This window comes from Aulonocara sp. 'chitande type north' Nkhata Bay, linkage group LG11, assembly GCF_057382095.1.
Source record: "Aulonocara sp. 'chitande type north' Nkhata Bay isolate Kocher_YH1m ecotype deep benthic linkage group LG11, A_spYH_male_GT1.1, whole genome shotgun sequence".
Lineage (NCBI taxonomy): Eukaryota > Metazoa > Chordata > Actinopteri > Cichliformes > Cichlidae > Aulonocara > Aulonocara sp. 'chitande type north' Nkhata Bay.
The window spans coordinates 18984023-19011143 of record NC_141354.1 but is presented as its reverse complement, the minus strand read 5'-3'; the positions used below and the strand labels follow the sequence as shown (position 1 = coordinate 19011143).

Sequence of the window (27121 nt, the reverse complement as noted above, 5' to 3'; positions counted from 1 at the left end):
AAGAGAGGGTCTTCATCCTGAGAGTGTGAAGCTGGACAACATAACGGTATGCCCCTCCACCCCCTTCCCACCCCAGAGCTGTGGACTGCAAAGCCTGGTGGGTATTGAAGTCTTCACAACAAAGAGAGAAGCCGTATTCTCAACGGCTAATGCGGCGCTGTCGCTCCCACTGAGGACTACCGGTACCGAGATGCGCAGCTCGGGATGGTTTCCGGTAAGTGCGCAAAATGTTTGGACCGGGCACTGGAAGAAGGGGAAAGTGTGAGGTGAGGAAATGACCGGGCTGCTATTTTTAAGTCGGCTGTAAGTACTTTCAAAAGAGGAGGCGGCGGAGGAGGGACGTTCGTCAGGAGGGATGTAGGGCTGCTGATTCCCGAGCAGCGAGTACAACACGGTGAGTTTGCTGCAGAGATGTCTGCACAGACAATAACCTGCAAGTTGCGCTCTCAAGTTGGTCAGTGCGAAGCAGCCGTTTTCAGAAAGCGATTTGCACGTTCACAGTGCGATGCTGCGCGTGAAAGTGCTGTGTTTCTGCACAAAGCGAGTGCCACAGGGTCAGCACACATCTTTGCTCCTGCTGCAATTGTTTCACACCCTGGAACTCCATTTTCCCCGCTGATGCTCTGCTCAGGAGACCGTGCACAACAAAGGATCTGGATGATCAGGATGTGCATGGTGTGTGCCGATGAATGTCGTCGGAAGGTCCGCAGACCGGTTATTTATCCGCGTCATATTGTGCCATATATGCTACATCTAAACTATATATACTGAGAAAGAGAAATGGCCAAAACGATTGTCCCTATAGCTGTCTTATCTCCGTGTAAGTGTTGGTGCTGGTGTGCAAAAGAAAAAGAAAAAAACATGGATTACTTTTAAGGACATATGATGCATTTATGGTGGGGTGTAACACCTATAGGCCCATCTTCAGCTCACAGTAATAATTAAAAGGGTAATACATTGCCTCAGGGCCTGCATCTGTAGGCTTGATAAATCACAGCATGGCGGAAATGTCAGGAACAATGACAAATCGGGGGATAACAGACCCCACTCTATTTATGTTTATTTGTTTATTTACTCTATTTCATAAAATGTGTCTACCGGCAGAGTTTTTATTTTGAGGTGTGACACCGGAAGTCGCCGTTTTCGCTGCGTGGCTGACTTGACTCCGGTCTCTCGTTCACTCAGCAGCATCTTGACTCCACTGGCGCGAGATCCGCTCGCGGGGAGAGAGAGGGCAGGTCGGTGCCGCGAGCCTTCTCGCACGGGCTCCCGTTTTTCCTCTCCTGGTGCCGGGGAGTAGCAGCTGTTTAATTTCATGCTTTTTTACGACATTGCCCGATTCAACCTCTCAGGTAATTTTGTATTTTTGTCTCGGGAATGAAAACCGGTTAAGTAAGAGTCAGTTTAATCTCGGCGATACAATTAGAAATCCGCTGTCCGTGTAGGTCTAATTAGGACATGGATTGTTAGGGCAGCGATGAAAGATGTGCATGTGTGTGTGTGATCAAAGTGTGATTGGAGAAATGGCAGTCTGGCAGGGCAATTTATATTTATTGTAATTTTTTCTTTTCTTATACGGATTCATCGCAGCCCATTATTATGGAGAGTGCATACTTCTTCAAGGACGTTATAAGCTATACTGCCATGAGGAAATGAGAGTGAAGTAAATTATTCAGTTTTACTCCAGACCAGGCTGATAAACTTCCATCTCAGAGAGCCTCCTGATGGAGAGGAATAAAAATGTGTTTATAATAAGGCTATTATTTTATTGTCTCAATTTCTTTTCAATGCATTCAATGCAGCTACTGAATCTGACACACGATAAAACTTGGCTAATGGTCTCATCAGGTGTTTTCTCTCCTTAAACATGCAATGAAATCCATTTCCTGTGGTTCCATCCACCATAATAACTCTTGAAGTTAATGTGCTCTTGCAGAAAAAAAGAAGCTCATGGCTTGTGTTCGGGCTCTTTCCACTTCCCACTGGAAGCCTCCTCTTTAATGGACCATTAAGAGGAGAACCACAATGGTTAAGCTGTCGACTGTGCCTGATTCATTTGGTTAAACCGCGCAGATGAGACTAGTCTGAGCATCACATTCCTTAAAAGCTCTTTGCTGAATGTCTCAGATCAATCCTCGTTCACAGGGCATCCGCTGGCAGGGAGCAGAAGTGGGCGGCCTGCTCCGGTGTGTAAACATGCATGTGCGCCATGGCAGAGCTTGTCGCCGATAATCAAATAACTTCACTTAAGTTATGCTTGGTTCCCCTGCAGTGCAGCCTTCACGCAGGTGGAAGGACACTACAGAAGAAAAGTTTAGCAAAGGCGAGGAGCTTTTTGGGCTCCTTGTAAAAGTGGGGCACTGGTCCCTGTGGTGAGAGGCACTTTTCTGGGGCAGGCTCTGATGACGCTCTCCCAGCACAGATTGGGAACAGACGCCCTCGTCCATCCATTTCGGAAAGAGGTGTAGAAACTGTGCAGCCCGGGACAGACAGCTACAGAAAGGTCCAAGCGTAGACACAGCAACATGGGTTCGATCGCCATGTTCTGTTTTACAATCCTTATTTCTTTTTGATACCTCACTGGAATTGGCCTGTAAGTATGCCTCAGCTCAGCCTACCTGCTGCACATAATAACTTGTATTCAAACATTTGCTCGTTGTGTTCAGTTTGTTAGAGTCTACCTTGTTAGGACTTAAGCATGGAGTTAATTACTTTCTTCCAGTGATTTGGCAGCTTTTTGTGCCCAGAACCCTGGAGTGAGAAGCAGACTGCTATTTAAAGATGGCATAACTCAGCCAGCTGCTGCCGTTTCCGCTCCCATCGTAATTGAATCAACACTAGTAGACTGCGCCAGTGAGGGTGTGTGCACTCCGCAGAAGATTACACAGTCGGGACCTCTAGGCGGTCTTTAACAGTCACTTTCACATACCTGGTTGGTGCATTTGGGATTTGGAAGCCAGGCTGAAATAATCGGCCATGCAGGGATGTAGTTTGTGAATAGTGATTGATAAAGTGGGCAGGTAAGTTAGGCTTTTTTATGTATTCTTCTCTCCGAAGAGGTCAGCTCGAATTAAGAGTTTGTGTCATTAATTGATTGTGTGCATCCCGTTTTCTTCGATCTGCTTGTCCAGCTGTGTGAAGCGATATATGGCATCTGTTAGGGGCCTCTGAGAAGGTATCTTTCATGGTTAAAACTCAGAGGTCCTGCATAGTTTCGATAAACACATTACTTTCATATCGATCTGTTCTGTACAATCAAAAAGCAGGTACAGGGTTAACAACTCAATAAGGAACTAGGCCATGAACATCCCTTTTTTATATCTGTGACTGGCTGTGAGCGTGACAACAGCAAGTGAAACAGAACAATATTTTCCTGTGGAACGTATCTCCTCAAGCCAGTTCTTTATTTATGAAAAGCCTGAAGTGAAGTGTAGTCGAATAATCCTGTTTATATGTATAGATTTATATGGAAAAGTCCCAGTATTTTAATTTCCACCCCCTGCCTTTAATCCGCTCGTACTTTGAAGACCTAGAGATATTTTCTCTTTCCGTGGAACACTCACCGCACAGCTCGATTATTTTGAGTCATCTAGCCAAGGCTGTGGCACTGGGCGGGAGTGTAAAAAATTTCATCTCTGACCACAAATGCATCTGCCTCGTCTCAGTGGTGTTAGGGTTCTCATCCAGTCTGTGTGAGTCTGTATGCGAATGGCTGCACTACGAAGGCTACAGTAATTTCAGGCTTTCAGGCAGTGCTGTTTGGCCTGTTTGATGTGCAAGTGATGTTACTTACACTTCTTCTTTTGAAAGGGAAGCTGACCTCTGACCTGCCAGAAAATTGCCCTAGAGGAGAAATAGAGAAGAATTCCAAACTGAATATCCAGAATTATATATGTAGTGAACTGTTTGCGTTTATATATGTGATATTTGGATTATTTTGCAATACGATCACAGCTTCCTTAGACTGACAGAGCTTACCTTCAGGGTAGGACATTGGCCAGTGATAATGTTAATGATCTAGTCAAGGGCCTCCGGTAACAAAAGCCAGCACACTTTCTCTTAATATATCCCTCACTGGCAAAACCATTAGATTTCAAGGCAATAAAGCTGCAGTTTGCCTAATTTACTCAAATGTAAGATGATATGAAGGCCATTAAAACCCAGAATTTTGCCTTGCAGTGAGGCTCATCAGTAGTATTTAAGAGCAAGAAGGAATTTTGTGGCCCAAAGCCAAACTTTATGGTCTGGGTTTGGGCCACTTCGTACACTGACAATTATAACCAGCGTTTTTGTTTGGTTTTTTTCACATTAGATTGCTTGTGGTTTTCTCACTGCAGAAAACATTTGTGCCTGATTTTCTCTAAAAGATGTGGCTTCCATAGCATTTCAGCTATTTTATTGCTAAGAATGTCTAATTTGCGCTCTGCTGTACAATCATGCTTGCATGTCTTGTTCTGTCATTGAACCATTTAAACAATCAACAAACACACTGTCTTGAATTATTAATCAGGTTCAGCTGGGACTAGAACTAATGAATTAATTAGAAAATAACAACTTATTTTCTTTATAGCTGAAACTTTAAATCATTTCAATTTAATTGTATTAATATTGTGCAAAATCACAACAATAGTCACCTGAAGGAGATTTAAAGATGCCATAACAGACTCGTAATATTGTTTTATTTATAACTTTCTAGAAATGTCAGAAATGTATGAAATAATTCCCCACCATTCAGATGTTGTCATGTGCAAAGAAAGTATATGATTCCTGCAGTATATGACTAAGAAACCCACCAACACAGTAGATTTGAGAGGGTGGAGTTCTGCCTTAGTTCATTCTGTCTCATCTCACCAACAGGCTTTAATCTATACCTAGCCCTTTGATATTATCATTCCACTAAGCATGTGACAATTAACTTGTCAGCCAATTTGGAGGTTGTTGGCATATGCTAGGAAAGTGGTTACTATATCCCCAGTCACACAAAATCTGTATTCCCTTTCTGGTTGGCAAAAACCTCCTTGTGCTTGCTTTGGTTGCTAGCATATTGCTGCAGTCACCCTGAGTTTGCATGGAAATGGTTGTTAGCGAGTGTTTACAGACAAACATGAAAAACTGCAGTCAACCATGGAAGTCTGCCTGAAACCAAAGCAGACGCTAGGAAGAGTTTTTCAATCGTAATTTGATTCAGCGAGAGCCAGCAACCTCCAGGAACCAGTGCCAACCAGTCGGCGAATGCACATTTTTTCATAGCAACTGGTCATTATGACACGTCCAAGATGGCAAACAAATCTCAAGCAAAGTGTGCATGACATCAACACCTGGTCCCCCCAAAATTCCCGACAGTTTACATACTTTAGATCAGCGATCCGCAACCTTTTTTGCGCCACGGACCGCTTTAATGTCAGACAATATTTTCACGGACCGGCCTTTAATGTGTCGCGGATAAATACAACAAAATAAAATGATACGACCAAGACAAAAACTGTGGTATTTTGTAAATATAATGATAAGCGCAAATTCACTGTGTAATTGTGTAACTTTATTAGCAGCGCCCTCCTGAAATGTGCCAACAACATCCTCCTCTCTGCCCCTTAATCCTCTCTGGTTGCTATGGTAACGCGTCAATATTTATTTCAAAATAAGACACACAACTACAACACGGGAAAAGACCCAGGGAAACCGAGCTAATGATAAAAACTCTGAAAACCATAAATTTCACACACGAGCTTCAACTCTCGCGGCCCGGTACCAAATGACTTGCAGACCATGGCCCTGGGGTTGGGGACCGCTGCTTTAAATAATATACCCAGTATGTGTATGATTGATTTAATCCATTTGATTAAAACTGCAGTAGATTGGTCCAAACCAGTGTGGTTGTAAAGTCTTTGCAGTCTTGTGTTGGTATTTGAAGGCAACATGACAGAAGATGGACCAAATGAAGGACGATTCCCAAAAACATAGTGTTGACTCAATGTGCTACAAAGCTTAGCTACAGTGGGGCAAAAAAGTATTTAGTCAGCCACCGATTGTGCAAGTTCCCGCACTTAAAATGATGACAGAGGTCAGTAATTTGCACCAGAGGTACACTTCAACTGTGAGAGACAGAATGTGAAAAAAAAATCCATGAATTCACATGGTAGGATTTGTAAAGAATTTATTCGTAAATCAGGGTGGAAAATAAGTATTTGGTCACCTCAAACAAGGAAAATCTCTGGCTCTCACAGACCTGTAACGTCTTCTGTAAGAAGCTTTTCTGTCACCCACTCGTTACCTGTATGAATGGCACCTATTTGAACTCATCATCTGTATAAAAGACACCTGTCCACAGCCTCAAACAGTCAGACTCCAAACTCCGCCATGGCCAAGACCAAAGAGCTGTGGAAGGACACCAGGAAAAGTATTGTAGACCTGCACCAGACTGGGAAGAGTGAATCTACAATAGGCAAGCAGCTTGGTGTGAAAAAATCAACTGTGGGAGCAATCATCAGAAAATGGAAGACATACAAGACCACTGATAATCTCCCTCGATCTGGGGCTCCACGCAAGATCTCATCCCGTGGGGTCAAAATGATCATGAGAACGGTGAGCAAAGATCCCAGAACCACACGGGGGGACCTGGTGAATGACCTGCAGAGAGCTGGGACCAAAGTAACAAAGGTCACCATCAGTAACACACTACAACGGCAGGGAATCAAATCCCGCAGTGCCAGACGTGTTCCGCTGCTGAAGCCAGTGCATGTCCAGGCCCGTCTGAAGTTTGCCAGAGAGCACATGGATGATACAGCAGAGGATTGGGAGAATGTCATGTGGTCAGATGAAACCAAAGTAGAACTTTTTGGTATAAACTCAACTCGTCATGTTTGGAGGAAGAAGAATACTGAGTTGGATCCCAAGAACACCATACCTACTGTGAAGCATGGGGGTGGAAACATCATGCTATGGGGCTGTTTTTCTGCCAAGGGGACAGGACGACTGATCCGTGTTAAGGACAGAATGAATGGGGCCATGTATCGTGAGATTTTGAGCCAAAACCTCCTTCCATCAGTGAGAACTTTGAAGATGAAACGAGGCTGGGTCTTCCAACATGACAATGATCCAAAACACACCGCCCGGGCAACAAAGGAGTGGCTCCGTAAGAAGCATTTGAAAGTCCTGGAGTGGCCTAGCTAGTCTCCAGACCTCAACCCCATAGAAAATCTGTGGCGGGAGTTGAAAGTCCGTGTTGCTCGGCGACAGCCCCAAAACATCACTGCTCTCGAGAAGATCTGCATGGAGGAATGGGCCAAAATACCAGCTACTGTGTGTGCAAACCTGGTAAAGACCTATAGTAAACGTTTGACCTCTGTTATTGCCAACAAAGGTTATGTTACAAAGTATTGAGTTGTATTTTTGTTATTGACCAAATACTTATTTTCCACCCTGATTTACGAATAAATTCTTTACAAATCCTACCATGTGGATTCATGGATTTTTTTTTTTCACATTCTGTCTCTCACAGTTGAAGTGTACCTCTGGTGCAAATTACTGACCTCTGTCATCATTTTAGGTGGGGGAACTTGCACAATCGGTGGCTGACTAAATACTTTTTTGCCCCACTGTAGATGTGCATCAACACTATATCGTTGACAATGTATTTTTACTTCTAATTATACAGCAGTTATACTTGTTAATCAGTCAGTACTGCAAAAGTAAATATTTCTGCTTGGTTTTCTTTGCTGCCTTAATTATCAAAGCTTTTGTGTTGTGATTTTGCTTCTGTTTTCCAGCTTTTCTATTGCAAAGAATGGACGGTGCACCACTTTGAGTACATAAAATTGCTATTTGTGAGCTTGTCCATGAGCGGTTACATAACTGAAGTGTCATTTTACACACGACTCTGATTTGAATGAATGCCAGAAAGCCATTTACTCATTACCGTCACCATGTATACATCAATGGATACAAACTGTGGCATCAGACCTTTTGTGATTTAGTGGACTGGAGCTATAGTCTGCTTTAAGCTCTGTAAAGTCTGACCAAATTGTATCAGTTTTTATTACACAGGGGCTTCTAAAGGCCTTTGTAGTATTTCCTTCTGCTTTCTTTCTCCTACAGCACGCACCTTCAAATACACAATAGATTCAGTCTGGTATTAGAAATTACTTTTTTTGCTTCATCCAAACTCATAGATACATCTTTTCCGGACATTTATTCCCGGACAGGTTCAAGCTCTGAGATATGGAGTATTATTTGTCTAGTTGTGACTTTTAGTCGGTGTGCCTGTATTTTCACGCCCAGGTGTAATCGGTTTCTCTTCGCAGTCTTATCGGAAAATTCCTGGGAAGTGTGGATCTCCTAGTTGTGTGTTGTATGTCAGACTGTGATGTGATCGACCTTGTTTTTCTCTCTTTCAGAGTGGATAGGATGGTTGGAGGTGGCATCGTCAACATGCTAGAGACCTGAAAAAATACTGCTGTACTGTTGCCAAGAACCCCGACCACCCACACCCCTCCCATGACTTTGTGTAGTGTATGTGTACGACTTTTTGCAGTTGCACAAATCCAATTAAATATACAGAAGTCAATGCACAGGAGTTTTATTTATATATCATATGCTTTATATCTGAAGGCAATCTAAAATGTTATAGCTAATACATAAAAGGGAAAAATTGCATTAAAAACTATAAATTGAAATAATAGAATAAAATGAATTATATAAAGGTATAAAATGAAACAAATGTAGAGCGGAGAATGTGTCTGCTCATGTATTAAACTTGTGTTTTTCAGGAGATGTTGATTGGTGTGCCTCAAACTCTGTAATGGAAAATCGTGGTGAGTACCGAGTTACGCGTTGTGGTTTTTTTAAATGCAGTGTTAATGCTGTGTTTCACTTTATTCCCCCATCGTGAATGACTCATTGCACACTCTTGTCAGACAGGGCTGGGGATGTTTATGTACATATGTGCGTACCTGACTTAGTCTCCCTCCCTGCTGAAGTAGCCTGTCCCAGTCTGTTATCCAGGTCAGGCCAACAGGTTCTGGAGTCATGCGGATTGGCTCAGTTCTCGCTGGAAGCCAGCCCGGCGTGGTGGCTTTATGTGGGGCACAGGAAGAGAAAAGGAACGCTGCCGAACACACTAGCTCTCCATCTTTAGAAGCAGCTCGAGATGCAGCCAAATGCTCACAAAGCTCTGATCTATCCAGGCATAATGACACAGCACAGTGCTCTGGATTCCTCTGAGGCTCAGATGAGATTTTTATTTTTCTTCTAAAGACACTCGAACGTCAAACGAAATCAAAGCACTAATTCAGGGGGTCCACTCCCGCTTTTCTTCTCATTTACAGAAAGTGCTCACTTTTTCTTTGCCTCTCCTCTCTATTTTCAAGCCTGATACAAGACTGTGCTTCTTGGCAAACATATTTCAAAGTCATGCTAATCCTTCCAAGTCTTTTTAAAATGTGATATAAGGGAGTTAAAAAAGTGTATAAAATGGTGCCTGGAGACATTAAAGGAGGCGAGCAGCATGATAAACACCCTGCACTAACATTAGGTTACTGAGCAGGAGTCAGCTAATGTTAGCGTGCAAACCCTGTATAGAAAGTGCAATGTTTATTTCTCTGATCAAACTGTCCACTCAACCTGGTCAGTGTCATTCTGTTGATGGCGATGAGAGCATACTGGACCTTTCCTTAGAAACAGTAATGCATCTGATCTTGCAAAGCATTTCTACTGGTCAAGGGTACTGATTGAAATTACATTACTATAGTTGCATTATAGTTGTGTGTATATATAACTATATCTTGTGTGTTGTGGTCTGAGATCTGCAGCTTCAGGTCTAGTGTCTTCTGTGTTGGTTAACTCTTTTTAATTCACTATAAAGGAATATTTTACATTGTACGGATATTACTGAGTACACGCACTGCACCTCATACTACAACACGCGCCGTATTGAAAACAAAACGTGTCTTTTCCCTGGAATGGTAGGCATCTTTCAGTGAATGCTGACCTGTGCTATGAGCCAAGGAGGGAGGGTCAGCAAGGAAGGGGGAGTCCAACTCCAGGAGGGAGGGAGGGGAGGTCTGAGGATATTGTGCGAAGGAGGGATGGGGGAAGGATTGAAGAAAAGGCACAGAAGGCGGCTAGATGACAGACACAGAGAAGCATAAAAGATCTTAGGGCATACGGGGACTTTGTCGCAGAAGAAGCACGGCAGGTGAAGGAGTTGATCTGTATCGTGTAAGGCGCACACTTAAAGGTGCAGGACAGGTAGGGGCCCCTCGGGGGCTGGATCATGGGACAGAGCCTCCGTGTGGAGATCTCAGCTCAGGACCCACAACAACAACAACATAGCCGCAGTGGTGAGTTTCTGGGCTTACATTCTTGGTGTACTTTACACAGCTGTGGTTTCCTCCATCGCTAACATCAACAACATGAAACTATTTTCTCGTTTACTAGTTTTCAAGGATAGAGGATAGAGCAGAGCTGAGGATTGGTGATTGTGTAATAAACTTTGCACAAATGTTGCGTAGCCTCCCTCCTAATTCTGCCCCTCATTCATGTTTACCACCACAAGGAATGCTAAATCACTGGGATCATGTGGCTAATTCTCTACAGTGTTTTTAACACACTCATGCATGACTTGTGCACTTATTTTCTTATGTTACACTGCACAGGAACATCAGATTGCATATGTTGTCTGGCTCAGAGGTTTTACATAATTTTGTACCGCACCAATTATTCCAAGTTTCTAAGCGCCGCACGATGTTATATGATCGTGCATTTTATGCAAGTAGTGAGTAAAAAGATATGTACAGCAGTAAAACGTTACTCATATTACAGTGTCATGTAATGACATTTATTTCTACTGGATCTTAAATTGTTGAAAATGTTAGGGAACACGTTTTTTCGCAGGAAACAGTCAGCGCTCGTAAGTGGATTAAATGTCATAATCGGCCCTGACAAAGGTAACTGTTACACCGAGGTTGGAGGTATTTCCTAATATTTATCCGCCTGGACTTTTGGTTTTTGTGTTAGCGATCGGGATAGCATGCTCCTTTACAGCAACAATCTCCTTTACCCACATGCTCACCTGACCAGCCTGCCATGACTCAGTGAATCATGAGGTTAGAGGGAAATCTGGCCAGTTGCATGGGGGAGTAGTAGGTGTGCCTTCTGGATATGGCTATGTCATAGGAAGACACCAGCACAGTCACACACTCTCGTGTTTCCTGTCTGCTGTGGCTTATCTGGGCAGACTTTCTCATTAGAGTAACACTATTAAGAATGTAGCTCTGTTATGAATGGAGCTATTTTTTTATATATCATCATTCATTAGTTTCCCTGTTGTACCTTCGAGCATAGTGTTTCCATGAGCTGTACAGTGGACTATGTTATTGAATATGAGGGGAAGAGGCTGCCTTTGTTCTCTGGGAGGAAACGGCACTCCACCCTGATTCTGTGACTGCGTTTCCAGCCCCCCCATCCCAGCCCGCCACATTATGTCTGTACTTTTTCTCTCTTTGTAGCCCTTTTTTTACCCTCTACTCCAATTCCAAAACCCACAGTCACACTCAGCTATAGTGTCACAACATGCCAGACCTCTTCACACTACAGCTGAAACAATGGCATGTTGGAGAGTTTTTCTCTGTATCTGTGAAGAATAATTTGGAGTGGATCTACAAGCTCTCTTGAACGTGACAGCTGATTTGGGTCTTCTGTACTTGTTTCTTTTTTGAGGACTTTTTTTTTGTACTAGTGGATTGGCACCTTTTATAATCGAGCTTCACTGGCTAACGGAAAAGACCGCTGAGGATATGGTCAGTCGTAGCTTTCAAATAGATGCCTGCTGCATGGGCTGAGTCCACTGCCATCGTCATCTCTGCAGTGCTTTGGAGTGTGCAGGCCTGGCACAGCCAGCTCTTATCCTGCTTCACTGGCTTCAGCTGAGCCACTGTGGCAGAGGCGTCTCTGACAGAACGGTCTGCTGTGTGTGAGAACCTCAGTTCTGGATCGCGGAGAAGCTGCCTTAAGCAATGCTTAATCTGGATGTTATGGCAGCTGGTCTGAGTCCTCAGATTTCTACCTCGCAGAGATAAGCTGGATTTCCACAGCGTGGACATGTCTCTCGACTCCAGACTCTCTGCTGTAGTTTCCGTCAACTCTCTGCAACTTGGTCTCCTGCGTTTTCGTCATCTGTGATTTGATGCTGGCATATACACAGGACAGTAGATTTTTGGTTGCTGAATGCTCCTTGCGTCCTCATGGCGTGCTGTTTTAAGTCCCACCACCATGCAAGCTGGACACTTAGCACCCCTCTTCAAGGTAGATTAGTGTCTGCTTTTTAACTACTTGTCAAAAATGCCATTTTTAAACTCACAGTAGGGTATGAAGTTGAAGTATTGTGATTAAAACTGTTTTCCTATCCGAGGTTTACAGTCTGTCAGGCTTCTGAGGTCTGTGTAAACACTCAACTCAAATTTTACACCGCCAGCAGTGTGGAGTTAATGTGCCTGTCCTTCAGCTGCAAAAAATGGGTTTGAATCTTGTGTCAGCAACCATTCGCCTTTCTGTAGTGTCACTTAGCAAGATACTGAAACCCTGCCAGCTCCAGGGGTGCTGGACTGCAGCTAGCTGATACTGATGTATGCGTATCAGTGTGTGTGTGTGTCTCAAATAAAGAAAAAGTTTCTATCCAGGAATAACGTTTTGTTGTTTTAGTGTTCCCTGGACTGCTAAGTAAGCCACATCAGTATTGTGTGAGAGCATATTGTTGTGGGAATCAGACTGCAGGGCATTACTGTCGCCAAGACATCCTGTGTGAGCCCGAGACTGGATGTTTTACATCGGACTCTGTTCTCTCTCTGCTGGTAAATATTATGTCTGCTGAATACAGCAGCTGCAGCCTGTTTGAAAGCCTCTCCAAGCTCAGCGCGCTGTCAGTTGGCCTGTCAGTCATGTGACCCAGAGTATGTAGCCATGTCTGCAGATTGCTTTTTAGTTGAGTTCTTGAAGCCTTGGTGACACCTAATGATAATTAGTGGTTTTTAAAGAGCTTTTGCTTCTTGTTACCTGTATGTGTGGGTGTGTACATGTGTATATATTTTATATATGTATGCAGAATGACTGACAACCTTTTTCTGCTGCTTATGTCTGCATTCGTGTGTGCCCCTCTTCTCTATGGGAGCAGCGAGGGCTGAAAGGCTGATAAGGCACTAGACTCCATCCGGTTAAGGAATGTGAGTACTTGACAGCGAGAAATCCTGGCTCAGAGCCAGTGTTAGGCTTCTCCTGTTAGCTGTGGATACGTGGAGGAGTCCGTGAGCTCTCAGCGTCACCCTGCCAAAGCACGCTCGGCCCCCGAGAACTAACAGCTAAAGATAATAACCGCCATAATGATCCTGGCCCTCGTTAAAAAGCAGCAGATGAGCTCAGTTAAAATAGAAAGCGCCGCTGCTGAGTGGGGTGTCTATAATTTCATGTTATAAGTTCTATTGTATTTGTTTTAAATTTGTGCTTTCTGTTTTAGATGATGAAGCTGAGCAGCACCACAGCACAATGGTGGGAGAGGGAGGCAGCACCGGGGACAGCACCCCTCCCCCGAAGCGCAAGGGCAAGTTCTCGACCCTTGGCAAGATCTTCAAGCCGTGGAAGTGGAGGAAGAAAAAAAGCAGCGAGAAGTTCAAAGAAACTTCTGAAGGTTTGTGCTGCAAACTTGTTCTCTTTGCGAATGCCACCTCTCCTTTCACCCCAGCGGCCGTATCAGTTGTATTCAAATGTCATTAAAATTCCTCTGTGAACATGTTTCCGCCCAAATGTTACAAGCAAGTTTGTCTCTCGCTATTTTCAGTGCACATAATACAATAAGATGAATACAAGATGTCTCGTTAAGAGATGACGTGTATATCATGGTGCCCTTGCGTTTTGAAGCGTCCTTTTTGGCTAATTAATCGTCTCTTTAGCAGTGTGGCACATGCCAGCTGTGAACATTTAGAGGGTGGAGTTCTAACACATCATCTAATGCAGGTTTAGGCAACTCCTGGCCTCGAGTGCCGTTGTTCTGCAGGTTTTAGATCTCACCCTGTGTCAACACACCTGAATCAAATGATTAGTTCATTCCCAGGCCTCTGGAGAACTTCAAGACATATTGAGGAGGTCATTTAGCCATTTGAATCAGCTGTGTTGGATCAAGGACACATCTAAAACCTGCAGGACAGGAAAGTCGTGTCCATAGACTGTATATGAAAGATGGATGTTTTTACTGTGACACCTGCTGGTTACTGAAGTTCTAGACTTTTGGCTGTCTCCTCGATGGTTTGATGCCGGACGTGATAAGAGACCGCTGCATCTGTACGAAAAATCGAGAGCAAAGTATCGCAGAAACTTGACAGTTACAGGGTGTTTATCCTTTTGTAGAGTACTATGTACTTTTGTACAATCTGACTTCTTTCTGCAACCAGTAGAGTTGCCCTTGCTGGTCATTAAAAGTATACTGATTTAAGACACTTCTGAATTGGCTTCACTTTTCAGGCCTAGAAGCCACACCCACATGTTATATACAGTATGTTATATATAAAGATACTTGCTAACTGATTCTAAGTGTTACTGAATAATATGGGAAACTTACAACCAGAAAGCATGGTGAAGAGGTCCAGTTCAGTGACTCGAATTAGCACAACATATATATATCTATATATATTGCTTCTGGTGCATGAGATCACAGTGAAAATTTTAAATCATAAATATCTTGGTGAAAAAATGGTCTATAAAATGTCATTTCCTTTTGCTCTTGACAGAACTAGAGAGGCAGATGTCGACAAGGCGCACCCGACAGGAGCTTATAGAACAGGGGGTGCTGAAGGAGGTCCCGGACAGTGGTGAGGAGACTTGTGTGATTCAAAATGTGATATCTTTGCAAAGCTTTGTCTGCGTCTGACAGCAGCAGCCCCGAGGCAATAACGCCCACTCAGACGGTACAGTTAAGTCTTCAGCACATGATAGCAGGAACGCTGTCTTCCCATGCAGCAGGTGCCTGAGACAAATTTAGAAAAACAAATTTGAGAAAAAACTGCTTTCACCTTGCTGTTTCTCAAAGTAATGCAATGTCTGTTTAAAATTACTTGCCACTCTCCAGAGCTGAGGAAAAGTGGAACAAATTGTGCCTTGCAGCAAAATAGCTTAGAAAGGGGGGGTGTGCAAACGTTCTGCTGGTCCCGCTGTTGCAGGAGCCCATTTATTAAATCTACAGCAGCTTCTTCATCACGGCAAACACTGACTGTCCATGGGGCTTGAGTTAAGGGCACATTTTATTACTGTGGGAAAAAAAACTGCAAATAGCAATTATTTTTGAACAGTTTCTGTATTGATTTTGTAGTCTTTAAAATCTCCCCAAAAATCACCCCTCACTGTATCTGAAATCCAGATTTAAAGAAGAAATAAGCAGCAATAAGTATGTTTAACAGTGTTATGGCTCAGTTGGATAGTTATCAGTTATCTTGCCATGCATCAGGTTAATTGTAGAATATTGAACACAGCACTACCAGTATGTAAAACTTTAAAAGATGTATCAATTTAGCATGTAATGTCCTTCCGCACTTTCTCAGTAGCTCAGAATATCATTCAGTCTTCTAATGTATTTATTTGAGTATTCACCAAGTGTTTTTGACCAATCTTTTTAGATGGAGAAGCACAAAATGTGAAGCAGTCGTATGTAAAGAATGGCCACACTCTGCCTGTTGGAGGAGGAGGAGTCATCAGTGGTGTCAGGAGCCCATGCAACCAGGGCCAACTCCCCTCAGATTCAGATTTTAGGATGAACCCTGCATGGCTCGCCCAGCCAGATGACCGAAGGGGCCGTTGTTCTCCCTCAGATGGAGACCGCCGTGGAGCTTTGGGCTCCAGGGGAACAGGACTGCATGACGATGGACGGAGAAGCGCAGGGATTGGGGCACGGGCGCAAGGGGAGGGCGAGTGGAAGTCTAATATGGCCTGGCAGGGCCACATTCACGGACAAATGGAAGAGAGCAGACATGGTGGCAGGCTTCACCCTGACGACGGGCAAAAGAGGCCAGGACTGCAGAAGGCCCCATCCGAGGACGGCAGGAGGAGTCGGCCTGCAGAAGGAGACTGGAAGCCTACACTCCCTCGGCATGCATCTGCTGAGGAGGGGAGGGCCCGGAGAGGTGAGTCACTTCCAGTAGTTGTCCTCCCTGCAATCTGAATTTTTCCACCAATTTTTACAAGTTGCAATCATAGCAGCACTGCTGTTGTCAGTGTAAGGCCATAACCGATGAAGTGCACACCTTTTACACCTTAACCTCCTTCATATTCGAAAAGTCGGTGATTCTTGGGTACCTTATCCCCTCCCTTTTGCTGTCACTTTTCTGCTTATATGCTGTCCTCCCAGATATAGACGGGCTCCTGTCAGCTCCCGGGAGGCCTGCTCCAGCTATGCTTCTTATTCAGGAACATGAGGGAATAGCTCGTCCTCTCTTCTCCTCTCCTAATTAATGTGGCGCGATCGCTATACTCATTATTGCCCTTTAAGGCTAGCACAGTGAGCTCAGTGATAATTGGTAAAGTGCCACAGCTAATTGATTTCCCAGAAAAATAGAATTTGTTCAAAAATAATGGTGTTTAGCTCTGTTTTTAGATCTCAGCTGTGTGGTTATCGCTCACGTGACAGGTTATTCTGTGCCAATGTGTAAACATGCTAGGAGTTGAAAAGTATGCAAACACTATAGCACGTCATTGCAGCAAAGAAGAAAGAAAATTTTGTCCACTTTCCTTCATGTGTCATTGCTCTGCTCTTCTTTTCATCTTACCTTGTTTTTTTCTTTTTTATGATGCTACTTTTTTTTACCTCTCCCACTCGCATTTCTATCTTTATCACATCTCCTGCTTCCTCTCTCTCTGTTCTTCAGTCTGACTTCCTGCTTTCCCCTGGATTAGTTCCTCTTTGATTTACATGGCATCACACTGATAACACTTCTGTAAATAAATAGCCCCGAACCTGAGAGCGGCAGGAATGGCGTGGGCGCAGCGGTGGGAACAGCGTGGGGGCCGGCTCGCGGGTATAGTGGGGTGGGCAGATGGAGGTTGGTTTTTTTGGTGGTAATTGCAGCCGCCTACTCTGTTTATCTTCACAGCTGATCCCTAGATAATGCCATTCTCAAACAAGTGCTATCACAGAGAGTGCTTGGAGTGCTTAGAGCTGTAGAAAAGTGGCTCATCGCTGAGTCTCTGAGCTGAAACATTTATAGCAATCCACTGGGATATTTGGTGAGATTTTGCTAATTCACTGAAGTGTATTTCTTATGATCATGCATAAATAGAATACAGTATATGCACTGCAGCTGAAAACCAATCATGTATTGCTTAAGTTTATCAGTCTCAGTTGACGTGCTGTAACTTTTAAAATTATATAAGCAGAATTACATGTTATGATATAAAACTATATGGTTAGCTGCTTTTTCCTTTTTTTTTTAGAATCAGACAGCCATTTTGCTCCTGACCTGGACACCCTACGTGAACCTCTGCCACCCAAACAGGTGATCATGCCTCCAAAATGGCTGGTGAGCTCCACCCCTGAACCTGGCAGCGAGTGTCCACCTCGAACTCCATCCAACCACCCCACGAGCCAGTTCTCTTCTCCGTCGGGTGTGACGTCCAAACCTGTTCGATCGGTGTCTTCTGCGTGTTCCAACACTCAGCAGTCTTCGGCCGCTGCCCTTACCCCCACTTCTCAGCCCGCCAAGCAGCCCCCTCTGCCTCCACCCAAGCCTGTGAACAGGGGCAACGCGGCCATGCTGGGTAAGCTTTTACTAACAGTAGCTTCTTAGGTTAACAGATGTTGCAGGGACAGGAAGCATACATCAACAATCCAACCCCTGCTCAGTTAGCGTGTAGTTTTCCAGCTGGCGTATACAGTATGTACATTTATGCGTCAGTGCACTACTGATGGTAAACTCTTCAGCACAACATCCTGTATACGATACTATCTTAACAGCACGAGCTGCTTTTCCCCAGTTAATTACTTATTAAGCCTGGATTATTGTAGCAGAAACGTATTCCAGCATTTTACGCTATGAGGATAACAAGGACTCCTGTGGCTGTGGGCCACTGCTTCCACAGATACAGTGTAGCGGTTCTGTGGTTTTGCCTCATCTGGGATCGTGTTTTAATTCCCAGTAGGGGGGGAGGGGGGGATTACAAAAATGCCCCATTTGTCATCAGTTTATTATACTAATTGTTGTTCTTGACACAAATAGAATACAAAATGAGTCAGTTAAGAACTTAAACTAGTTTCAGGTTAACATTTACACTACAGAGAACTCCTCGAAATCTAATTTCTCAGTACACTTGTTGACAGTTTACTATGAAGTGACTGTATTTTAAAAGCCAGGAAGCTTCTTTGCTTTGTGGCCAAGTTTATGGACAAAGAACAACTGAGACAAAAGGTGTTAATAAAACACACCGTGAAGCGGATACTGTTACAGTTACAAGGATAGTAATCATGTTCTTACCTATGTGTTTGTTTAGTGATTATCACTTCGGGAAACAGTACCATTCCCTCATAGTGCAACTCTGTTTATATACAGTTGTGTTCAAAAGATTGCATCTGCTCATCACTGGCATCGTCATGATCATCCAGGGTGGAATGATCGTAGAGCGTATGTGTGTAATGACTTTAAAAACACGAATTTGGGGCACAAGTTTGATTTTATTCTGGGTTTTCTCGATCCACTCGATCAGAAGTATACATACAGGCTCAAATATATACACTCACCCCCACTAATGTTGGGATAAATGTTCCTCAGCAAGTTACACCTCAACCAGACACTTTACTTACATAAGATCATGTTATATGGATATGTAACTACTTTGCCAAGTTTTGGAAAAAGACCGAAACTGTCAATATGAAATTCAATTCAATTCAATTTTATTTATATAGTGCCAAATCGCAACAACAGTTGCCTCAAGGCTCTTTGTATTGTAAGGTAGACCCTACAATAATACATACAGAGAAAAAACCCCAACAATCATGTGACCCCCCCTATGAGCAAGCACTTTGGCGACAGTGGGAAGGAAAAACTCCCTTTTAATAGGAAGAAACCTCCAGCTCAGGAGGGGCGGGGCCATCTGCTGTGACCGGTTGGGGTGAGAGAAGGAAGACAGGATAAAGACATGCTGTGGAAGACAGCCAGAGATTAATAAAAGGTATGACTCAGCAGAGAGGTCTATTAACACATGTTGAGTGAGAAAGGTGACCGAATATGATATGAATGACGGTAAACTGGTTTTACTGGACTGAGAGGATATCGACAAAGAAAAAACCGACACCTTGAAGCTCGACTGAAATTTTCAGCTGCCCACATGGACAAACCAAATTCCTTCTAGACAAATGTTTTGTAGTCAGACAAGACCTAGGAACATGGTACTGTCAAGCATGGTGTTGGTAGCATCATGCTCTGGGGCTGTTTTGCTGTCAGGGGTACTGGTACATCGCATAAAGTGGATGGAATAATGAAGAAGAATGACTACCTCTAAATTCTTCAACTTCTTCAACCTCAAATCAGCAGCTAGATGGTTGAAATTCCAACAAGACAATGATCCCAACACACAACAAAACTGGTTTTGGGATGGATAAAGCAGGATAACATTAAGCTTCTCGAATGGCCTTTCCAAAGACCCGACCTCAGTCAGGAAAATCTGTAGACTACACTTAAAAGTCAGATCCGTGACTCTGTGTGGATTAGAGGAAACCCAAAATAATTTAAATTGTGTGCACCAAATTCTTTTTTTTTAACTCATTAAAGATGTTTGCTGCACAATCATTCCACCCTGGAAAAAGAAAAGTTGAAACAGTTCAAATCAATCATTAAATGCCCAGAATTACTATGAAATTCATGCCCACGATGAGTGGATGTAAACTTCTGACCACAGCCGTAACTTATGAAATCAACAACACGACACCAGAAAGTAGCTGCATTCATTAAACATACAAGCTGAAGGCCTCCATCTCGTCCCTGTTAGTCTCCGCCCTGCAGGGGGGAGAAAACGCTCAGCTTCCACTCTACTGGTCCTGCTGGAAGCGAGAGTGCGACTATGATGTCTACCTGTCCCTGCCTGTCTACCTGTGCCGGCGGGCTGGAGGCCTGCGCTCAGGTAAAAGGATGCCCCCCTGGTATTTCTTTGGCTGGGGTGCCAATTTCTGGAATGCCCTCTTCAGAGTCTGCACACTTCATCATGTCGCATCCTTTCCTGCTGCCAACATATGTCTTCTGAAAAGCCTTTAACTTGTTCACCGGCCTTCATTGCTTTGGACCTGGTATATAAGAGCCGCATGCATATAACAAGCTGATAATGAGTGTGCTTACTGTATGCAGGAGACAACTTCTGTGTGAGTGCAGTTGAGTGTATTTTGCCTCTGAATAAGGGAGGGCCTTTAGCGGGTTCCAGCTGTGTTCTGCTATGCATCAAATGAATTTTATGTCTCTAATCCACTCAGCTCTCACTCAAATGGGATGGATGGGTGGACTTGAATGGATGACTGAATGGGTCGAAGAATAAAAAGGCAAAATGTTTCTAACATAAGGGCTCGACTTATTATAGAGAGGAAGTCCATTACAGTGTAGGTTACTGCATGTTGTAAGTCTGTCAGCACTGTTCACTTATTATGTCTGCTTTTAACAGAAATGTTGCCTTAAAGCTGTCCTCTGAAGTCTTAAGAGCCAAATAGCAAATATGCAAATGTGCATGCAAAACTGGAAGGTTTGCATTTGAGCTTTTTGTTTAGGAGCTTCAGGAGCTTTACTACGCTAATAGAAAAAGTGTCGGTGCGGGGTTAGTCTGGCTGTGAAGAGCATGGATGCATCTTTTTTGTCTCTGTGACCTGGAGCACTCGCTGCACACTGGTCTTTTAGAGCAAAGTGTGCGTTCATGGCCGTCATGTGAACCAACTTGCTGTACGGATGCAGTAATGCTCAGTCAGACATGTAATCCCAGCATTCGTGTGTCTTCTGTCATACCGGGTATGTTATACATGTGTGACTGATGCTTGTGCACTTGCGTCACAGTGACAAACTAGATTCAAAAGTAAAGCACTTGCTAGCAAATCACTCACACGCCTAAGCTGTAGCTGTTTTTCTTTAGCAGTTATGGTTGGATTAGCTCTTTTTCGTTTTGCAGGTGACTTCACCCAAGCAACAGGGGGCGCTAGCCTTGTTCCGGCCAAACCCTCTCCTCCGATGCCTCCTAAGAGGACCACCCCAGTCACCAAACGCAACACAGAGGACTCTGCTTCAAGCCATCCCATCATCCCCTCACCACTTTCTCTGGAGGAACACAGCAGCCTCCCCTTGGGCTTCCAGCTGCCTCCCCCTCCTCAGTCCCCTCCCCTGCCGACTCACATACCACCTTCTCCACCCCGCCAACACATACAGACCCACCACCTCCACCATCAGCACTCCTACCCCCATCCGCTCCCCCAACCCATACCAATGCTTTTCGACCCACCGAGCCCGACCAATGAGTCTCCCCAGCGCCCGGCTCCCGTACCGCTGCACATCATGATCCAGCGAGCCCTGTCCAGTCCCGGCCCGGCTCAGCCACATCCAGATGGGTCGCAGCGGGCACACACACTGCTTTTCGAAACACCTCTAGAGTACCAAGGAGGAGGTCGCCCTCTGCCTGTCAGCATTCAACCACTAAAACTGTAAGTTTCTCTGCACAGAAAAGTCTATGAATCAGTGTATACAAAGACAGTACATGGTGAAGAAGTATGGAGTCTGCACGTGATCTGTCTTTGCATGTAGCTTTCGGATCTTTTTCATCCATTTTCTAAGCTGTGTACACTTTGGACTTACTTGTATATCCATTTCAAGCTGAAAAAAAGTCCAGTCTTCATCATTGTAAAGTCAGATATAGCTGGAGGGACATATTTCAGTTAAATTCATTGAAAAACACGTCTTCAGGATTAGCCCAAAAAAACCAGAAAAAATGTTTTATATGCATGTATTTTTTTCCTGTTAGATCTGAGGATGACTACTCAGAGGAAGAAGAAGAGGAAGAAGATGATGAGGAAGAGGAGGAGTATGATGGGGAGATTCCACAGCCAGAGCTGGAGCCAAGGAGTCGCCGGTGCTTGGTCGGTGACGCTGGCATTTGTGTGATCCCACGGGGAAACGGCAATGACGACGACGAGGAAGAAGATGAGGAGGATGAGGATGAGGAAGGCGAACACGACATGCACGGGGAGGACAGTGATTCAGATGGTCCTGTGCCTCATAAAGATGAAGACTCAGATGAAGATGAGGAGGATGAGCCCCCGATGAGTAAGCATAACAAACTGATTCGGAGGTCATTTAGTGGCTTTTCTGGACTCTTTGTAAACCTGTGCAGTGTTGCTGCTCCTTCTCAGCTTACTGCATCTCTCCGCTTGGCTTTTATCCAGGCGCACTGGCCAGCAGGGTGAAGAGAAAGGACACCCTGGCTCTGAAGCTGAGCAGCCGTCCCTCTGCTCCCGACAGGGATAGGTTTACGCAGGAGAGAAGCAGCCGAGATGACCACCCTCCAGGACAGACCGGCCTCACCTGGCAGAGCAGAGAGCAGTGGGAAGCCATTCGCACACAAATCGGCACTGCACTCACGAGGTAAAGATGAGCGGTATCATTGTATTGTTTAAAATGACAGCAGTGAAACTGCATTTCCTGAAGAAATTAGACCAATTTTTAAAAGATCCTTGACCTGCTTATTACCTGAATGTCCAAGTGAAGTAAATGTGTAAAAATAGGACTCCATTTTTCTTTTTTCTTTTCTTTTTTTTATTTCAGGCGACTAAGTCAGAGACCCACTGCTGAGGAACTCGAGCAAAGAAACATCCTCCAGCGTTAGTATTAACTCTCTCTGTCTTTGTTCATGATCCTTGACTTGTTTGGACTCCTTTGTTTCTGGGTTTTAGCAAAACCCCTCCTCATTCTTTCGTCTGATGCTTTTGCCTCAGCATTTGTCAACAAAGTACATTTCACATCTGTCAACAACAAGCACATATCTAATTTTAGAAATTGCTTTTAAACCTGCCATCAAACCAAGCCTTTTATGCCAAAGTCTAAATTTGGCTCTTCTATTCTTTCTCCCATCTTTGTTCTCCCCTCAGCTAAAAATCAGGCTGACAGACAAGCCGAAGTTCGAGAGATCAAGCGACGGCTGACCAGAAAGGTGAAGCAGCACGCCGGCAAACATCCCAGTGTTAAACCATGTATTTACCTGATATTAAACTGACATAAAAAAAAACATCTTTATTGTAGCTGAGTCAAAGACCCACGGTTGCAGAACTACAGGCAAGAAAAATCTTGCGATTCCACGAGTATGTGGAAGTCACAGATGCCCAGGACTACGATAGAAGAGCAGACAAGCCGTGGACTAAGCTCACTCCTGCCGACAAGGTAATCAGCTGCATATAAAGGCTTTATCGGCACACCCGCTTTCTGATACAGCACTTTACAAAATGTCCAAGACAGTGTTACAAACATATGATTTTAAATGTTAAACATGTGCAACTCCTTTAGGTTAATGTAATTTTTAGCAGTATATTGTCTCGTTTTCTTTCTGAGTTCATGTTTAACCAAATTGCTGTTTTGTCTAGGCGGCCATCCGGAAGGAGCTCAATGATTATAAGAGCACTGAAATGGAGGTTCATGAAGAGAGCAGAATTTACACAAGGTAGACCTTTTAGTTGAAACTTGACTGGCTGATTGATTGCTTTGGTCAAATGAGTGAGGTACTGTGTTTTGCTGATTTGTTTTTCTACACCACTACTTCATATTGGTGGGGTACGGAGTCTATCTCAGCTGTTATAAACCGAGAAACTGGTTTATAACACTCTGGACAGCTCATGAGTCCATCGCAGAGCTAAAGGAGAGACAGATGAACCTCTCACACTCGCGTTCACATCTACGGCCAATTTAGAATCACCCATTAAGCTAACATGCATGACCACCCAAAACCTAGGCCTTTGGGAGGAAGACGGGTACCTGGAGCACAGGGAAGCCATGCAAACACCACACAGTTTTGTTTTTGTTGTTATTTATTTCTCCTGGTTGTGTCAGGGAAACAATGAAATATGTAATGCACACTTGAGAGTGATGCATCTTTGAACACTTCCTGCCATTTGCAGCCAACCTTGGCGCTCATCCTGAAGACATCTACCCCCCAACAGCAGGTTTTAGCCAAAGGAGTTTGTTACCTTGCTACTGTGTCAACACTGTTTATTTCATACTCCTTCAATTGTTAACGACCTTCAGGATGTCACTTATTTTAGTCTGTAGACATCGGCTGCCTTAGCTACACATGCACTGTGTCCTGTGATTGCTTTACACTTAAAGCCATCTTGTGTTGCTTGCACCTAAACACTTTAAATATGAATTAGCAGCAGTGGTGATCTGCTACTACATTAATAGAGTTGTGACCAGTAAACATCCATGTAGTCATCTTTCTTGTGCATGCCTGGTTGAATGGCAGAATCCAGCACTAACAACGGGCAGAAGAAGACTTTTAGAGCAAAATCTGTACCTTAAATAGCAATATAATGAATTTCCGTGCATTAAAAGCTTAAGGATTATAAAGGTGTGATCTTGCCTCATGAGAGCTGTTTGTTTCTTTAGGTTCCATCGGCCTTAACATCCCTGCTTCCGGATAAAGAAGCACTTAAGATCTCCGGCAAAGAAGCAGCTGCTCCCTATGCAGACAGATCGCCCTTTTGCGCCTCTTGAATGTACTGTTATCAGGGAAAGCCTGGAACCGACTCCACACGAGAATGCTTCTTGCTTGTCCTCCATCGCCCTCTCACTACATTGCTTTCACTGAACCGAGGTGTTGGTGGGTGGAGACCAGATGCAGTATTTCTCCCAGACGGCAGGGGGAACCACGTGCCAATAAAGTGGAGAAGTGGCAAAGGACCTACAGGGCTTACTCTCACTCTGCTGTTGTGTGGTGCCCCTCAGGGACTCGGATATAGTTACAACCTTTAATGCGGCCTCGTCCTGTGTTGCCTTTTTCTTTTTTCTTCTTCTTCTTTACTGTATATGGAAAAGCTAACTCATCTTTGCTAATGTAATAACGTAGAATAAAAATGGTAACAATAATGATGACCTATAACACTTCACACAGTAATAATAGACACAAACGGTCAGGAGTTGGCTGAAGACTTAAATATTCTGTTTTAGAACTGGACATCTCTGGGATATCGTGTGTTTGTTATCCACTCTACAGACTGCTGCTGTGATACGTTAGAGTGAAACTGGAAGAGATCTCATTGCAAAATATTCTGTAATGCACAAAATATTTTCTATTACAATTTTGATCACAAGGGTAGTGACAGCTTTTCTTTGAGCCTTCTTTATTATTATGATTATTATTATTATTATTATTTGGCTTGCCTGTGTTTGTGGTTGTGATGTGAGTCGGCCTTTTAATAGCTATAGAAAAAGGTCAGGAGGCTGTTGGTGTTTTAATGCGTGCCAACACACCCAATACTGGTTTTCATATCACTGATTTCTGCAACCCACTGCATGAGCCATTACAAAATCCAGTGCCACCGCGTCTGGATAATCTCTCTTCATTTATACTTTTTTCTTTTGTAAGTTTTTGTACTTCCCTTTAAAGATTGAACATGCAATACATTCTGTAGCCATTTTAAATAAGGTCGTTACGATAGTGTCTAAACTAAGAGTTAAATGTAAGTTGCTTCAAGTGTAGATCAGGGATTTATCACAAAAAAAAGAAAAAAACCACACCTGAAAACGCATAATCGGTCAACAGAAACTCAGTTTGGCTGGAACTTTTTGAAACTGCAGAAGTGTTTTACCTTGTCTTGTCTGGCCAGTAGCTTACAGGGTTCTCAGTGCTGTGTGTATAAGTTGATATAGGTTTATCTGATGCTTCTGTATATCTTGTCTTCCTTTTATTTGAAAAGAAATTTTAAATATAAAAGTATTATAGGTTGCTATTTTTTTAAGCAGAACATGAGTTTATGATTAAATGCTACAAGAATGGGAATATGAAAGTGCACCTTTCTGTAAATCTGAGTTCATTTTTAATTGAATGTGGAGTTGTATGAGCTGACAGTCTTCTTTTTAATTGTAAATAGTCTGGATCTAATTAAAAATCTTGCAATTCCTCGAACCTTCTTGTGAAACAACTCTGCAACTGAGGTCCAGTAGACCCAATGACTGTTCAGGTTGAGTCTTTTGTCTAAGCTGGAACGCCTAAAGAAACAGTGGGTTTGCAGCAACACCTGGTGGCGATTTAAGTTTTTGCACTGTCTTTTGATTATTATTTTTTTTTAAATTGCTGGTTTAAAGGCCTTTAGTGTAATTTAAAATGTATTTTAAGTAATAGGTTATATTTTAGATTGACACCAAAGGGTGGAGTTGTCAAACATGAGCCCTGGGGGCCAGATTTGTTCCCGCAAAGACTCCAATCTGGGCCACTTGATGGTAGTTTTGGAATATGTGAAGGAGGGAATAGATTTTAAACTTTTAACTATATTTTTAGAAATTTTACAGGTTTTCCTACTGATAAAATCTCCCATATGGGAGTAATTAAGCCATAGATAAATAATCAAAAGTTCCTGCTTTTTCATATGGACTATAGTCATTTATTTTTACAATGGGCCCACAGTAAAAATAAGTAAATAATTAGAACAATGAAAAACTAATCTTGTGTGAATTACCAACATCTTTCAATTTTGTAATTACTGAAAAGTCTGGACAGTTAGCTGCCAGAACCTTTTCTGTAATTTTACTTGTTTATTTGTTTGTGCTAATAGATTTCTTTCATTTACTACAGCAGTATGTCTTCATCGTGTACAAAAAACCGAGAGGTATAGTTGAAATTGCACTTTTCATATTATTGGGATTAAATGTGTAGGTAAAGGTCTTCACAGTGAGAAAATTGAGAGTTTTGCTAGTAGCTTTAGCGTCAGCTAAAGAAAGAAAGACAAGACTGAAGGTAAAATATGTTCACAGATCTTTAAGGTCTGTGTTGGACAAAAGGAAATCTAGTTACAAAATATACAACAGATAAGGGACAACCTAAAAAAAAAAAAGGTTTGTAGGTTACTGATAAATTTTTATCTCTTAATATC

General features: G+C 43.3%; 1 protein-coding gene across 9 annotated transcripts; it reads left to right on the top strand.

The window, feature by feature from the left end:
- The first annotated feature begins 227 nt into the window (after positions 1-227).
- Positions 228-26697, top strand: phactr4b (phosphatase and actin regulator 4b). Of its 9 annotated transcripts, none has more exons than XM_086310922.1 (16): positions 228-394; positions 8394-8508; positions 8766-8810; positions 13505-13675; positions 14772-14852; positions 15654-16157; positions 17464-17787; positions 20011-20142; positions 21166-21691; positions 22009-22310; positions 22430-22628; positions 22809-22864; positions 23132-23193; positions 23283-23420; positions 23621-23697; positions 24639-26696. In XM_086310922.1, the coding sequence occupies exons 3-16, from the start codon at positions 8798-8800 to the stop codon at positions 24652-24654; spliced, it is 2601 nt and encodes an 866-aa protein (XP_086167048.1). In that variant the 5' UTR covers positions 228-394; positions 8394-8508; positions 8766-8797; the 3' UTR covers positions 24655-26696. The 9 variants fall into 9 exon arrangements, with proteins under 9 accessions (XP_086167048.1, XP_086167053.1, XP_086167049.1 ...); XM_086310923.1 differs by lacking the exon at positions 228-394 and adding an exon at positions 1197-1352; XM_086310924.1 differs by lacking the exon at positions 228-394 and adding an exon at positions 2453-2593.
- Positions 26698-27121: the final 424 nt, after the last annotated feature.